This window comes from Nothobranchius furzeri, chromosome 8 (genome assembly GCF_043380555.1).
Source record: "Nothobranchius furzeri strain GRZ-AD chromosome 8, NfurGRZ-RIMD1, whole genome shotgun sequence".
Taxonomy (NCBI): domain Eukaryota; kingdom Metazoa; phylum Chordata; class Actinopteri; order Cyprinodontiformes; family Nothobranchiidae; genus Nothobranchius; species Nothobranchius furzeri.
In genome coordinates this window covers 42,218,371-42,235,421 of record NC_091748.1, presented here as the reverse complement: position 1 = coordinate 42,235,421, position 17,051 = coordinate 42,218,371, and the positions used below count along the sequence as shown (strand labels likewise).

The window sequence follows — 17,051 nt, the reverse complement described above, 5'->3', positions numbered from 1 at the left end:
CTTCTGAATTTACTATAAAACATAATAATAATCAACTTCTCCTCCATGTTTGCTCGGAGATGTGCGGAGCATCCTGTCCGCTCATTGGTCAGTGAATGAAACCTCCGTTGATTGGTCCTCGTCCGAGCGACAGCGATGAAAAGTTGAAAAATGTTTCAACTTTCTGGGATCGCGTCGCTGGGTCGTCCGTGCACGACACGTGCACGAGTGCAAACTTTCACACGCACGTTTTTCGCGTTTCGCTTGGTAGGAGAGTGACCCGCGATTATCGCTTTGTCGCGCATGTCTCATTGAAAATGAATGGAGGAGAGGCGATGTCGCCTCCTGTGTGTCGAGCCCATTAGCGACTTTGACGCTATTTCTAGCAGCTTTTCAGACCCCCTTCTTGACTTTTTAAATCTTAAAAGTACCTAGCGAACACCTCAGAAACATCTCTGGTAACCCTTAGCTACTTTCTGGATAACTGTCGTCGACATTTCCTGCAGGTTAGCTAAACACTCCGCCTGCGCTCCGGACCGTTCTTCAGGACATTAGGAAAGGGAATGATGTAGTGATGTGTCAGTCGCTAAAGAAACAGCTCTCAGAGCCGGCTTCCTGTTGGAGTAACCAGAGTGAGTGACACACACCGTACCTGCGTGCTCTTGAGCCGCTAAAAACGGCTAACCCCCAAATTCCACTACCTCCGCTCCGCTCCGCTCCGGTCCGCCCCCGCCCTCCGCAGCCGCTCGCTTCCGAACTCAATTTTTACTGGTACCCGCTCTACAACGGCTCCGCTCCGGTGCGGAGACCTGAGGTGGGCAAACAAGCATGCGCGGGACTTTCGAGATCTTGCGATACAGTCTGAGCAATAAACGCGGAAGTTAGATCCAAACACCCGTTGTGTGGGAGAAGCATCGACATGAACTGTTTAATCTGCCCATCATGTGTGTTGAGAGATCAGCAGTGTTTGGATCAACAAAGTGTGACTACTTTGATAGTGGAAACTGTATTTATGGCTTAATTTTGTGCATTTAAACTTCAGCCGCCATTGATAGTGGTTAAAAGTTGTTAAATCTGTGCGTATGAAACAAAAAACGCCTTTTGTTTATCGATTTATTGTGAAATACGGAAATTGTGCTTGCTCCTTTTCCTGTTGGGCCGTTGTGATTTCTGTCCATTTACTGCGGAGGTGCTCCGGCGTCCGGCGAAAATAGGATCGATTCTATTTTTGCCGGACGCCGGAGCAGAGGGCGGCGCACGGCGCCGCACTGCCGGAGCACGGCCGCAGTAGTGGAATTACTCTGATTGACTACAACGGGACCGATTTTGCTCCGGCGTTCGTGTCGGAGCGGAGCGCTGCGGAGCGGAGGTAGTGGAATTTGGGGGTAAATGTTCGCGTGCGGCGCGCTAAACACGTGCAGCTTGCCCCGATTGCTGAGACCGTGTTGGGGGGTGGGGGTGCAGCTGTGGTTGGGACAATTATTACATTAACTGATGGACTTGTAAGTAAATAGTTTATAAATAAGGTAGAAATAAGTTCCTCACGCTGATAACTAATCTCTCTGAGGACACGGTGCTAGTGCACTCTCCTACAGCACCTTGACACGACTCAATAAATGTTATGCAACATTTTGTGAACATCAATTTATTTGCATTTATTTGTTATAAATGCCACTGTATAATTCTTGTTGTCAGTATTTGCAAGAAATTGGTATTTGGGTCTGTACTGGTTAGACTTAAATGAGTTAAACCAAGGTCTGTAGCCCTTGGGTCATAGACTATGAGCTGTAAGTATACTGGTCTTTTTATACTGGGAATCAGGAGTTATTTTAGTGATCATCTTGTTTCTTGTTTATTTTTGCCCTCATTGTGCCCTGAGCAGTTTTATGACTGAATAAAAAAATAAAAATCAACATAAATTGAAAAATCGTCTTAAATAATCGAGATCTCAATTTCAGTCACAATAATCGTGATTATTGTTTTTGCCATAATCGAGCAGCCCTACTTTAGCATATCCAGTCACATAATGATGACGTCATATTCAGTGGTCGTTGTGCATCATTTCAGGCCCCGTGGTCAACTGTCTGAACCGCTGAACAGAAGTGCCTGGCTTATTTTCTAAGTAAAATAAATATGTGCAATACGTTGTCAACATCAGTGAGTCTCTAAGTCTATTCTTTTTGTATGTTAAATATGTTAAAATATGTGTAAATAGGTCGCTGATTAACACTTGCAATTTAGTGTTGTGATGGTTTTAAAAAAATTCTGAAGGTAGTAAAAAAAGTATTAAAAAGTAGTAAATTTTACTTAAGGATTGCTGTATATACCCTGATTTTAGACATCCGGGGTTTCTTCCTGTGTTACAGCGGCAGCAGAGAGCGCTGGGAGAGGACGGGGGGATACCGGTACTGGAGCTGAGCCCAGCTGACAGAACATTAAAAAAAACAACCATTAAACAAGTTAACAATGGGAGAAAATTAATAGCTTTTAATGTTTTTATGGTGATATCTGTATGACTATATTGTGAATAATGTATTGAACCCTGATTTGAAGAAAATTGTTAATCTAACTGAATTGCAATTTCTTCAAAGAAAAAAGTCGCAATTCAATCTTTTCCTAAAATCATTCAGCCCTATCTATTAGGCCTTATTAGGTTTGACCTGGTTAGTGATTTTATTTATATTTTTGTAGAAAATTAACATGAATAAAATTCATCATAAAAACATTCTGTGTAAATGTCCTTGGGTGAAATGATAGATTATTGTTTAAACAAGCCTTTGAATCTTAACTGAAAATATTACAAGCATGACCGTACAGATTCCTTCTGCTCTTATCTGTGGTCAATAAAGAATGTGTTTCCCTGAAGCTCTTTTAAACCTTTTCCAGAGTGTGTAATAGTTCTGATGTTAACGTCTTTCTCTCCAGGTCAAACTCTCCATACGTCAACCAGCAGCGGCCTCCATCCGGTGAAGAAAGTCCAGAAAAACTTCAAGAATAACTACGCTTCTGTGGAGTGTGGTGCCAAGATCCTCTCTGCCAACAACGAGGCCAAGGTGTCACAGACACACACACTTGCATGCATGCACACACACACTTGCACATATGCATGCACGCACAAACACATGCATGCATGCGTGCGTGCACACAGACTCGCTAACACACACGAAGGTTCAGGTGTCATGCTGACATGTTACATAATCAGACATGAGCATGCTCAGCACATTTGTATTTATGTAGGACATAAATGTGGCGATAATGATGTCTGTCAACTTTTATTTATAATTTTTATTCCTGTTCTTAGAGTACTTCAGCTATTCTAATGGAAAACATGGACCTTTATATGTTAAATCCATGCAGCAACAAAATCTGGTGGGTGCACAGCAGGAGCACAGCCTAATTTCTCATGACTTACTTATTTTCATAACCAGCCTTGTGTTTGTTTCTGGTCAGGTTTGTGATCGAGCTCTGTGAGCCCATCCAAGTCAAACAGCTGGACATCGCCAACTTTGAGCTATTCTCATCCACGCCTAAAGACTTCCTAGTTTCCATCAGCGACAGGTTGGTTTCTGACCTTTCCTCAAACAAAAGTAAAATAAAGTAGGAGTAATGTAGAACAATGGACTGATGCATCAAACCATTTCTGAGGGTGTGGGAAAGATTACATTACCAACTAGCAACTTGTTGCTGGTAGAGAGAACAATATTTAAGTTAGTTACAGTGCTCAGCAAAAAATGAATACACCCCACTACATTTGTCAGAAAACCTTTTATCCCTTTCAGAATCAACAGTTTCTATGAGACACCAAACTACAAAATACTCCCATAAATAGATTTAATTTGCCCACACAATAAAGTGATTTTCCCAACAAATTCATTCAAGCCCATGTTGCTAAAATGAGCACACGCCAATTATAGTCTTAGGAGAAAAGCCACACTTAAGACTACACAATTCCAATTAACAGGCATTCAACCACATGTGAGTCTAATGGTTCATTTAAAAGGTGTCCAGCAGACAGGTGACTATAAAAGGGCATTACTTAATAAAGAAATCCCTTCTCGTTTCATGCTGTCAGCAGTGGCTCCAGATGGAAAAGAAATGTGACAAAATCTCAGAAAAGAAATCATTTCTTTACAAAAATAAGGTGAGGGCTTCAAGAAGATCAGCAAAGCTTTATATATCAGTCAGAATATTGTAGCAAAAGTGATCAAAAAACTTAAGAACGATGGAAGTGCAACCATCTTACAGAGAAGTCCAGGCCGTCCACGGAAGTTAACATCTTAACAGGAGCGTCTTCCAATGAGAAGGGTTGAAGAAAATCTCCATGCAAGTTCACTGCAGTTAGCTAAAGCAGTAGAAAGCCAAACTGAAGGGACCATTTCCCGAGACACCATACAGCAGAGGAATGGCATGCATGGGTATCGTCCACGAAGGAAGGCTCTCCTGAAGCCCATTCACAAAAAAAGCACGCCTAGGATTAGCTAGGGCCCATGCTGACAGGGATGAAGACTACTGGGACACTGGACTCTGCAGTGACGAGACAAAGATCACTGTTTTTTGGAACTAATGGTTTCAAAACTGTATGGCGTCGTAAAAGTGAGGATTTCAAAGAGAAATGCACGGTGCCTACAGTGAAACAAGGTGGTGGCGGTGTCCTTATGTGGGCTGCATTCGTGCTGCTGGTGTTGGAAAGCTGCACTTCATTGATGGCATCATGAACTCAACAATGTACTGCTCTATACTGAAGGAGAAGATGCTGCCATCACTCTGTGCACTTGGTCGACTTTTCCAACACGACAAAGATCCAAAACACACATCTAATGCTGCTGTTCCATTTCTGAAGAAGAACAGGGTGAAGGTGATTGAATGGCCAAGTACGTCCCCTGATCTGAACCCAATCAAACACCTGTGGGGAATTCTGAAACAGCAAGATTAGCATCACTCTCCATCCAGCATCCAGGCTCTAAAAGACGTTAGTCTTGAAGAATGGGAAAAGACAGATGTTGCAATATGTCTCCACCTTTTTCATTCCATGCCTAGAAGACTGTGTGCTGTCCTTGAAAATAACGGTGGTCATACAAAATAGTAGATTTAGTAGTTTTTGTTGTGGGATGTATTCATATTTGCTTTAACCAATTTTAGTAAAACTGAAGATTTTGTGATCCAAGTTATATTATTAAACTTAAATTTCATCTTATGGAGCTAAATGAGTGTTAAATAAAACCCAGCCTTGTTAAATTCTGGAAATTGTTTGTTGAGCTACTGATTAAATTCATACTTTTTAAATGGGTGTACTCATTTATGCTGAGCACTGTATTTCTGTGTATTTATTAAAGGACTTTGCAACTTTTTCTTATTTTTAAAAGTTTTTTCTGAGCCATTATGTGCAAAAATGACCTTTTTACAGGGTTACTGAAAGGCCACCCAGCCCCTATATTCCTGTGGCCCAAATATTCCACTTCCAACATGTTTTAGATCATGAACACAGCTGATTTGTTTAATTTAATGATGAATCATTCCTGTAGACCAGGGGTGTCAAACTCATTTTAGCTCAGGGGCCACATTGAGGGAAATCTAGTCCCAAGTGGGCCGGACCGGTAAATAAAAAAAAACTTCAGATTGTTTTCTTTGTTTTAATACAATCACTATAAAACAAGGCTGGAGCCTGAGGACAGTGTATCCAAAATAGTACAAGTACAACACCTGAAGTGTACTTGAAAATTTGAAAAAATAAAAAAATCAATCAATAAATAAAAATTCCTTAGTGATTCAAAGAGCTTACAGGTCACATGGCTAGACCAGTTTCATGCAGCACTTAAAGTATATTTGACTCATTTTACTTTACATCGTTTAGCTTTCACCAGCACATCAACATCAGAAGTCACATCCTGAGTGGCGGCCAACTTCAGGATGTGATTCAAGTTCTTGTGCGAGCCTTGAGCGCAGCTTTGTTTTATTTATACTCATTACAGAGAAAACTTGCTCACACTGATAAGTTTATTTTCACTCTACATTGTAAAGTATGAAAATAAAGTTTACACAACCATCTCCGGCCCGCGGGCCGCATATTTGACACCCCTGCTGTAGACACTAAAGAAGGCTGGCGAGACCTTTTAGTTGTTCGATTAAGCTGTTAAAAGATGAATGCACAGCCAGGAGTTAAGTTTTGCTTTTGGTTCTACTAAACTGACACTAGGGGGTGCTAAAAGCAAGCCTAAACTGTCTAGTTTCCCTTTAAAACTGCAAAAATGTCTGAAATTTTACCTCAAATTTTAAAGCCACAATGTTAACTTTACTGCTGCTTATTATCTGGCAATTCTTGAGGTTCCTCAGCTCTTCAGTCTTTAGTTTTTCATCTTTAATTTCACCAAAATCAGTGCAGCAGTTGAGGTTATTTAAAAAATGACTCCCTTCTCTGACTTTCAGCAACAGACTTCCAGAGAAAGCATCACTTACAGCCACCCTTTTAGAAATAATTTACTGTTTTTTTTTTACTTGTTTTGTTGGCAGATATCCCACCAACAAGTGGGTAAAGCTGGGCACTTTCCATGCACGTGATGAGCGGATCGTCCAGAGCTTCCCTCTGGATGAACAGCTTTATGCTAAATATGTGAAGGTACTCCTTTTTTCTGCTTCTGTCGTATAAAAGCACATTCAGGCTTTCTCAGTTGTTTGATAAACTAGAAATATCAAAGGAATAACAGATTGTTTCTCCCTGTAAATATAATAAAACAAGAAAAAAAATTCTGTGATTTCCTCCAGATTTCTGTTTTTACTTTAAACCAACCTAGTGTTGGATGCTACATCTTCACCAGTCTGAGTCTGCCTGATCACAAGCTCACCTTTTGTGTTCCTGTGTTGTTCACCATATTTATTAACTGTGCACTAAATGATCTATTGACAATAATTTTGTAATATTTAGCCTGAGGACTTTTGACACACTCCAATGTGTTTTCACACTAAGCATTAATGTTATGATCTTAAAATCCTTCCAGTGAGACGAAGCTGGACTGTTCTCATCTGAATGTGTGCAAACAGGATGAAGATGCTTCTCTTAACTGTCCCCTTACATCTCTCACTCTTCACTGTAGATTTTGTTTGCATGTTAAACCCACCGTGTTAATGCCTGCAGTCGTCCTGTTTTTTTAGTGTTTGAGTTGACTTTGATTCCTGCTCTGTCTTCTCCATCATCAGCTCTTGTTCTGTGTATTTTAGTGTTCATTTCTTGTTTTGTTTGAGCGCCTCTAGCTTGTTAGAAACACCTGTCCGGTTTGACCTGAGCGTGAACTACACACATCAGCGATGTGCTCGGTTTCCTGACAGCTGAACTGTTTCCAGATTCTTGATTTGCTTGTAGCTTGAATTTTTCCGTTACTGATTTCTTGTTTTATTTTTCTCTCTTGCTGTCACTCTCCTGTCTTCTGCTCACATCAGATGTTCATCAAGTACATAAAGGTTGGCACTCTTCTCTCACTGTCAGGGATTGTAACCAGACTATAAATGGTGATCTGTTATTACTGGTTATCTTTAACTTAAAAATGCATGTAAATCATGACAAACGAACATTTACACAAATCTATGTTGACGTCTGGCACATTTGGTGGATAATGGTTTTTGGACTGGGGGCATAAAGGCTGCGTTTGTTACTGATGGTTTTAAAACTAGAGTCATTTTACCAGTTTCTGTTTTCCCTGCAGATTGAACTCCTCTCTCACTTTGGATCAGAACACTTCTGTCCCCTCAGTCTCTTCAGGTAATGGCCGTCATTGTTAAAGGTGTGGTTGACTGAAAAAACATTTTTTAATTATTATTTATGGGGTTTTCATGCAGACTAAACAAAAAAAAGTCTCCTACACCTATCTCCTGCATTAGTTTCTAATAGAAAATAGGCAGTGAAACTCTAACCTGAAACTCCTCACAGATCTATGTCACGCTGAATTTGCATTCATGGCCTCACCCATCTTGGCTCGCTCCTGCCCACAGGAAGGCTTTAACCCTTCCACGGTCTTATCGGGTGACCCCACCAGGAAAGAAGACCATTGAGCAGGATTGATGGTTTATCTCTTGAGGTCCACGTGGCAGAGGTGAGGTTGTGCTCACTCCTCGCCCCTGCCATGTGGACCTCAAGGGATAAACCATCAATCCTGCTCAATGTCATCTTTCCTGGCGGGGTCACCCGATAAGACCGTGGAAGGGTTAAAAAAATGTTTGCAACAGTGAGAGACAGCGGATAGTGTATTGGTGATAGTGACTTTGCAACATGGCTGAACATGTTCTGTTAGCCAATCAGAAGTGAGGTGTGTGCATATCATTAATAATAATGAGTAATTCTGCGGTTGTCATCCCACCTCTGAGCCAGCAAGCTTCTGCATCTCAGAACAGGAGCATCATAACTTCTTTTTTTAATGACTCATAAGTCATTGATTTACACCAGAGAACACTGCAAATGTATTGAATAAATGAGTAAACCACACCTTTAAATATGGTTTCTTTAGAAAGGTTAGGAACATGTAGTGTCTCGTTATAGATGCCTCCTTGATCCACCTTTATTAGGAGAATGAGAAATTAGTTCTGATTGGACAGACAGGCTAATGGCTAGGCAAGTTACCAAGGTGGATTTCTCCTTAACTCATTCACTGCCAGCCGTTTCCTGATCGCTAAAGGCCTTCACTGCCAGCGTTTCTCGCTGTTTTTACTATTTAACCCTCCCACTGTCTTTATGGGTGACCCCGTGAGGAAAGTTGACTGTCAAGGTCACATTTATTTCTAAAGCACACTTATTATTGCTTCCGCAACCCAAAGTGCTGTACAACACAGAAGATAAAATCGCAAACAAGTATAACTAAAAACCATAAAACCATAAAAATCAGCAAGTTAGGATAAAAACATTACATCATACAATTATAAAATCAATAAAAATGAGAAAGAATGATGATGAAAAAATAAAATCATCCTACATAAAAGCCAAGTTGAATAAATGAGTTTTAAGCAAGGACTTAAAAACATCCAGACTTTGTGAGGTCCTGATCTGCAGAGGAAGACTGTTCCAGAGTGTAGGACCGGCCACAGAAAATGCCCCATCTCCTCTAGTCTTTAGGCGATTCTCAATCCCTTGAGGTCCACGTGGCAGGGGTGAGGTGGTGCTCAATCCTCACCCCTGCCACATGGACCTCAAGGGATAAACCATCAACCCTGCTCAATGGTCAACTTTCCTCTCAGGGTCACACCCATTAGGACAGTGGGAGGGTTAAGAGTCATAGAACGGTGCGCGCTAGGATGATGTCCACGCCAAAACAACCAAAACAAAGTGGAGACTCACCTCTAACATCAGGAAGAATCTGCGTGTTTCGAGCGTTACCCTTTCTTCCATAATCCGTTGTCGAATTGTGATCGGCAGACGCTTTTCCGGTTTGCGCCCCACTTTTTTTTTACAGGAACGGCCCAAAACGATCTCCTAACACATGGATTTTCTGCTTCCTGATCACGTGACGTATGCGGATGAAGATTGGCTTCAGAGCTTAGGGCTCGTTCCGATGCCCAAACAGCAAAAAAATGCAAATGACGACTTAAGTCATCATTGGCAGTGAATGAGTTAATAAAAAATAAACACACAAAAATAATGTTATGTTAAAGCTATTCTATAAACCTTTACACTGCTATTAAGTTTGCATTATTTAATCATTCTTTCAGGAAAATGAAACTTGTGCTGCACACAGAGACATAAGTGCTAGTTGGCTAGCTTCACTGCTTACTTCTGCATCTATTCACTTGGAACAGTCTGCACTAAAACTTCCTATTGGTGTTTGCTATGTGCCACTTTTAATCCTTCTTTTCTGCCACAGATGGCTTCTGTATGTTCACCCAGACACCCAGTTAGCTGCATTTGTCCCTGTAAAACATAGTAAACTGGGTCATCAGGAGTATTTTCTACTGTTGAAGGCTTAAAGGGCTTTAAAGCCTGAGGTGTGGTTTTACCAGAGTGTCTAAAGATTTCTGACTGACAGGCTACATAACTGACCCAGGTGAAGAATGTTCCTGCTGTTGGCATGTTTACGCCGCTTCCTCTGGATCATTCAAAAGACCCTGGTTTTTATTAATATCAACCATTAACTTGTTCTGTAGGTGTGCTGCTTCTATAACTCTGTGTGGGTGTGTGGGTGTGGGTGTGGGTGTGTGTGTGTGTGTGTGTGTGTGTGTGTGTGTGTGTGTGTGTGTGTGATGTTTAGGGTGTTTGGAACCAGCATGGTGGAGGAGTATGAGGAGATAGCAGATTCCCAGTATCCCTCGGAGAGACTGGAGTACCTGGAGGAAGACTATGGTGAGATGTTGACACTGTCAAAGTATCAAATGTACAGTTTCTCAATAAACACAAGAGTATGATTACCGTAATTTCAGGACTATAGAGCACACCTCAATATAAGCCGCATCAACAAAAAAAAAAGGTTTTCTACACACACACACACACACACGCACTCAAATAGAAGCCGCGGCGCAGCAGCCACATGCAGGTCTCCGGCGCACAGCGCATGTACGGCCATAAGATAAGATAATTAGACAGAAAGACGCTACACGGAGGTTTTTCCTTGTTGTTTTAATTCAACAAAACGAATTTTAAAAACGGTTGAAGGTGCCTGCAAGTTTAGAAAAGAACACAGCACTGATAGCATTCATATTTCTGGATGTTATAAAATAAAAACAGCACTGACACTTTATTACCGGTCATTTGCATGTTTAGAAGAAAAGAACAGCGCTGACACAGCATTAATAAGCCCTGGATTGTTAGAAAATAAAACCTGCACACAAAACATGCCTGGTTAGTAAATAAAACACACCTGCCTACCAGAAGAAGTCATTCGCTCTCATCTTCCTCCTGCACACTAAAGCCATTAAAGTCCTCTTCTTCAGTGTCGGAGTTGATCAGCCTCAGAAGAGCTTCGTCACATACCTTTTCTGTGTTGCTGTCATCATCCCCGGGTGAAGCTGGCTTGAATGAGTTCTTCCCGCTGCCGTCTCCAGCGCCGAACCATGGATTCATTCATGCCAAGCTTACGTGCGGCAGCGCTGTTTCCCTCCTTCACTGCCAGATCGATGCCTTCAACTTAAATGCAGCATCATATGAACTCATACGTGTAGTTACCATGATGAGGGGGTGTGGGTTTGAAACAAATTCTTTGTCGTGCCGGCTGCTTGCATGTGCTAAATTAAAATGAGCACTTTCTTCAGTTTCCACTTTTGACTTCCACCTGTTTCACTTTCTGCTAAAGCGCCCCCTAGTGGCAGGTGAAGGAAAATCTTAAGCTGCACCTCATTATAAGCCGCACGGTTCAAAGCGTGGGAAAAAAGTAGCGGCTTATAGTCCGGAAAATACGGTATATGTAGAACAAATAGAAAATAGCAAAACGTTCTAATAAATGTGTGTATTTCCTCATTAGAAGGCTTCAACACGCCCTTACAGTTCTGTTCCTGCTCTACTTCTACAGGGATGTATTTGAATGTGCAGTTTGTTTCATTTCAGACTATCCTCTTGGCTACCAACCCTCGGAGGAGAAGGCCTCTAAAAACCTGCTGGGTTCAGCCACCAGTATGTAAACACGGACACACAGTATTTATATCTGATATGACTGACTTGCAGGCGGGTTTGTGCAGATGCAGTTTAAACATCTGGACTTAACATTCAAATATGATGTAGCCTGGCAAGCCAGAATAAATAAATATATTATTTATTTATTGCAAAGCAAGAATTTGGTCTAGTTCACCACAGCCGGCTCATCGGGAAAAGCAGAAAGGTTTTGTTTTACCTGTGAAGGAAGAATCTGTTTCTTTCTCTTCAACTACACCCAACTAAATAATCAAAAACTGGAATAAAAGCTGTCAAAGGGAAAGCATGGCACACAAGTGAAAATGAAAATTTGCCTTGAAGCAGAAAGAGAGTGGGACAGTAAAGACGGTTGGTGAAGCCTGGTGGGGTTTTTATGTGCGTGTGGCCTCAGGCTGCTGCCTGTCAGGATCCACATCTCTGAAAAGTAAATGAATTGTGAGGGTGTGTTTCTTTCTGTCCTTCTTTTAGATGCGATTCTTAACATGGTTAACAACATTGCTGCTAATGTGCTCGGTGGCAAGCCAGAGCTAGAAGGTGGAGCAGAAGCCAGAGGTACTTTTTTATGTTTCGTCTTACATCCTAATCTGGTCTCCAGATTATATTTAAATCACCAAACCTTTAAATGTTTTAACACATATAAAAACTGTTTTTGAACACTATTAAATTCTATAGACATGAGATGGAGGCCCTGTGGCTCTCATGAGGACATTCAGAACCCACGCAGACGTTTCAGAAACTCTGAAGTTTACAGTTTGAATTGAGATACCAGCTGTGGCAACACACCCTGAGACTCGTACATTTTCTTCATACACACAGATGTATTTAATAGAAATGATTTCCTCATGCTGCATATTTCTCTCAACTCGAACTTTATTTATAAACCGCCCTTCGCAGAAATTAAATTCAGAGCACTTCACAGAAGGATAAGAACAGCAATACAAGACGAGAGGTAAAATGACGAAAAGCTAACAACGATCAATAACAAGACAATAAATCATTGAGGATAAAATAATGTCAAAAGTGTGGAACACTGAAAAACCATATTTTAATGATTATTCCTGATTATAATCGGTCACTCTGAGTTTTTCATGCAGGCTGAACATGAAAATAGTCTCCTACACCTATCTCCTGCATTAGCTTCTGATAGAAAATAGACGGTGAAACTCTTAAGATTTCACTTAACATTCATGGACTCACCCATCTTGACTCACAATGGGGAAGGCTGTTGTTGGATTTAGGTCCAGCAGAGAACGTCTCGGCTAGTAAAAGCTAACCGTTAGCATTAGCAGCTCCACCACACGGCAGAACTCCTCCAGGCTTGTGCTATTTGTGGAGATAAAACATCAAAGTTGCAAGTCTGTGGTAGAGCTGTGTTGCTGTTATCCAATCAAAGGCGAGATGTCCAAATATTAGGAAATAAGACTCCAAATCCTGGCGTCTGCAATGCGAAGTCTCCTCTACTAGTATTAGGGTTAGTACAAGGAATAACCAGAAGGTGACGGCCCACAGATCTAAGAGGATGAGAGGGTTTATAAGAAATGAAACTCTCTGTAATATACTCAGATGCTAGTCTATGCAGGGTCTTGCATACCATTAGTTTTTCAGAAACATTCATTTATAAATGGAATCATTTTGATAACTCAGCCTCATCACAGATTTTGTCCAAGTTTCAGTCTGACATGAATTTTACTGGATCTGTTGATCATTTTAGTTTAAATAATGAAAACCGTCTTTCAGCAGCTGCACCTCATTATTGTCAGAATGGAGTTAAACCGGTTCATGTGTGTTAAATGATCAGTGAGTTCCAGATCCGTGTCATTAAAGCATCTGTCAGCCAGCATGACTCACCCTTAAAGGTTTACATCATAATGTGTTCAACCATAAAATGCCCTTTGGTTAAGCCGCTCCTAATAATAGCTGGCTTTAACTATTTTTCCATTCATCGTTTTTGTGTGCATTAAAAGCTGAATGTTCATGTCAGTAACAACTATGTAGAGATGTCATCACAGTTCAAACACCTTCCTCAGGTGGAGAAGTCCCTGGTTTCATCAGACTGACATTTATCAGAAGGAAAGAAAAGAAAAGCAGAAGAACGTAAAAGAGACGACCGGGACCAGCATTTATCTTTAATGGGGCTGTTACTTCATCTTACATAAGAATTGTGTTGGAAAGTTTTCTGAACTCTTGCTTTCAAGCAGCACAGGAAATATAATTATACAGTTTTCTTCTATTCCAGCTCTCTGCTCAGGCTTTTTCTTACTTCTCCCTTCCTCTAACCACAAATCGGTTTGTCGTTCAACTTATTGTTTAGATTAACGTTTCCAAACGGGGCCGCGTTCTTTCCCTCAGCGTGACGTTGCACAAGCTGAGCATTCATAAGTAGCACAGATGTTTGTTCTGCTGCTGAGAGGAGGTCAGTGTGTTGTAGTTACTTCCTGGCAGACAGATTAGCTGAGTTCTCTGCTCTGAGTTTACCACACAGACGCTGGTATGAAAACGACTCCCTTACTCAGCTTCTCTAGTCTTGGATTGGGTTTGGACTAGTGTAAATGATGAGGCACCTTTTATTTCTTTATCCTTTTCTAGAAAATAATTTTTAGGGGTCAAATTACAAAGTAAAATTTGAAGTGTAAGCTTTGTCAAAGAAAAATTCAATTTCTCAATCCAAAACAAGCAACAGTACTTTGTTTCTGCCACAGTTTCAGTGCCGATTCCAATTTACAGCCACAAAACCAGAGACAGGCTGCACACGAGAGCCGCTCAGACTGGTTCAGACTGGTTCAGACTGGTTCAGTGGCGTTTTCCCCCTTTTTCCAAACACTGGGCATTCCTGCCACACGTTCTCTAATTCATCCTCATCCTTAACCAACAAAGGAGAGGAAATACTGCTTACTTATTTTGTTTAAGCCGGGCGGACACTGTGCGACTTTTTCACTCGCAGCGTTCAGCTTCAGCTCAAACTGTACGACTTCCTCGCAGGGCAGATCTCACGAGCCATGCGCTCACACTGCACGACCCAGTTCTTGGATGCGACCTGACTGCTCACACTGTCCGTCTGGTAGCAACACGTCGGCCCCAAAATATGCTAAAAATAGCAGTTTTTACTGAACACGTCAGACTTTTTTGTCTTGTCTTGCCTGTTGTCCTTCGGGAGTGCTGCAGGAGGACACACAGGGATTTATGGGGGTTGGATGAGGAAAACGAAATAAAGGAAGTAAATCTGTGTTTTATGATCAGTTTAATTTGACATGAACACGACAAACACGCCTTCTTGACAATCTTTGTGAGTAAAAAACGTGTAGAAACAAAAACGAACAGCGTGTGTTATTAGGGAAATAGCGGGGGAGCGGAGTTGATGCAGGATTACGCATGCGCCGTGAGCGGTTCTGATACTTTTTGGGTCGCAGCTGCTCGCAGCGCCGCTTCAACAGCGCGATACCCTCACGAGGGACGAGCGAAATATTAAACACGCCAGAAGTCCGTGCGACCTCACGACTGCTGATCGGCGGCTGGTCACGTGGTGTTAATCGCCTCTCGTAACCCCCTGTACACTACACGACCGCTCGGCGCTAAACTCGCCCCGGTGTCGTGGATTCTCGCACGAGTGGAAAATCGGCTCAAAAAAGTGAAAAAGTCGCACAGTGTACGCCCGGCTTTAGTCTCACTCAGTGTTCAGATGTGTGTTCTGATGCCAGCTGTTTCATTGTGATATTGTCTGAATTCCAGGGAACACAACCGAAGAGGGGGATGAAAGGCAGAGTGCAGACACTAAGCCTGAAGCTCCTGATAACGCTGCAGAGTAAGAACAAGCCAGTCACACTGTCTGTGTACCACATTAGTGCTGGAAGGATGTAGAACGGTAGGTGTGATTCACCAAATGTAAAAGTTGTGTTGTGTTTTCCTCAGACTGGATCCTTTAGAGCCAGAGCAGCCTGCTGTGGAGGAGGAGCAGGACTTGAATGTCTCCAGCGACTCCTCATTATCCGATTCCCGTGAGAGGAGACAGATTGTCACGCTCGTAGAAGACGAAGAGGATGAGGATCTCAGGCAGACTGTCATTCTGTTGGAGGAGGGAGAGGAGGAGGAGGAGGAGGAGAAAAGTGAAGAGAAAACAAGAAGGGAGGCTGACAGAAACCAGTGGGAGAGCCAGGCGTACTGTCCGTTCTCCTGCTTCTCCTCACTGTCCCTGTCCTGCGTGGCCACGCTGCCTGAGCTGCTTCATCGCTGGTGCTCCTCTAGGCTGGCTAAAGAGAGACTCCGCAGCCTCAGGAGGAGACAGCTCAGCTCTGAAACACTCACTCACTCCACTGTGCACACCCCCATCCCCACACACACACCTGCACCAATCCCTGCTGCCCCACCTACACAGGAGACCCCTCCTCTCACACTCGACGCTCCAGAATCTGAGGTTCTTGCTAATGAGGGGACGCTTATGGGTGAGATACACACCACTGAAATGCAAACCAACACTCAGTCACCAAATCCACACACTCCAGACGTCACCCTCCTCCTTGAACCCAGCAGAACCTCCACAATCCCCTCTCATAGCTTTTCACCGGTTGAGAGCTCCCTGACTCAACCCACTCCCACACATGAGGAGAAGCTGTTACCTCCTGGTAAAGACGCAGCTCTAGATCCTGTCCCCACACCACCCCTCCAAACTCTCTCCATTCCAGAGACACAGCAGGCCAGCAGTGCCATCCTCACTCCTTCTGTCAGCTCTCCTTCACAGCCTCTGTCCTCTGAAAAAGACTCTTCTAGTGCTGTGGCTTCCTCAGTCAAAGATCAGCCTGCTGTGTCTCTCCCCACTGCGTCCAGACCCGAGGACCTCAGCCCCCCTCCCACTGAGCTGCCAGCAGCTGTTTCACAGCCTGACCCCCCCACAGACACAGTTAAGTTAGGCATGGACACCGGTGGGGACACACAGAGACAAAATCTTCAGCTGTCTGAGCTCCAGGGGGAGCAGGTGGACCCGCTCTCTCAGACAGGGGAGGACTCTGTAGAGGGAGACGTGGTCCACACTAACGGGAACGTCCAGAGGACTGCTACAGACTTTTATGCAGAGCTGCAGAGTGCAGGAGATTATAATGGAGTAGCAATAAATGGCAATGGAGTATTGCTGAACGGAGGAGCCGTTCACGGGTCCAGCCAGAAGGAGAGCGTGTTCATGAGGCTCAACAACAGGATCAAAGCTCTGGAGATGAACATGAGTCTGTCCAGCAGATACCTGGAGGAGCTGAGCCAGAGGTGCAGCACTACTGAATGGTTTAAAACCTTTTTATGAATGCAGGAGGTTCTCACAAGTCGTGCTTTTGTTTTCTCCAGGTATCGTAAACAGATGGAAGAGATGCAGAAAGCTTTCAATAAGACCATCATTAAACTGCAGAACACCTCCCGCATCGCCGAGGAGCAGGTGACTCTGCTTTAACGCAGACAGAAAAGATGACAACTCATGATGGGATAATGATCAGATTTA

The 17,051-nt window shown here is 42.8% G+C and overlaps 1 protein-coding gene across 4 annotated transcripts in view; it reads left to right on the top strand.

The window, feature by feature from the left end:
• The window catches only part of suco (SUN domain containing ossification factor), a 44,714-nt gene that overhangs the window by 23,225 nt on the left and 4,438 nt on the right, over nt 1–17,051 (top strand). For 3 of the 4 annotated variants that reach the window (XM_015971799.3, XM_070554058.1, XM_015971796.3), the window contains 12 exons: nt 2,905–3,032; nt 3,281–3,348; nt 3,430–3,537; nt 6,487–6,592; nt 7,411–7,431; nt 7,674–7,729; nt 10,203–10,294; nt 11,492–11,557; nt 12,044–12,127; nt 15,302–15,374; nt 15,482–16,822; nt 16,901–16,988. In XM_015971799.3, coding sequence (XP_015827285.1) covers nt 2,905–3,032; nt 3,281–3,348; nt 3,430–3,537; nt 6,487–6,592; nt 7,411–7,431; nt 7,674–7,729; nt 10,203–10,294; nt 11,492–11,557; nt 12,044–12,127; nt 15,302–15,374; nt 15,482–16,822; nt 16,901–16,988 — 2,231 coding nt within the window. The remainder of the gene's footprint in view (nt 1–2,904; nt 3,033–3,280; nt 3,349–3,429; nt 3,538–6,486; nt 6,593–7,410; nt 7,432–7,673; nt 7,730–10,202; nt 10,295–11,491; nt 11,558–12,043; nt 12,128–15,301; nt 15,375–15,481; nt 16,823–16,900; nt 16,989–17,051) is intronic. The other variant, XM_015971798.3, reaches the window with a different exon arrangement.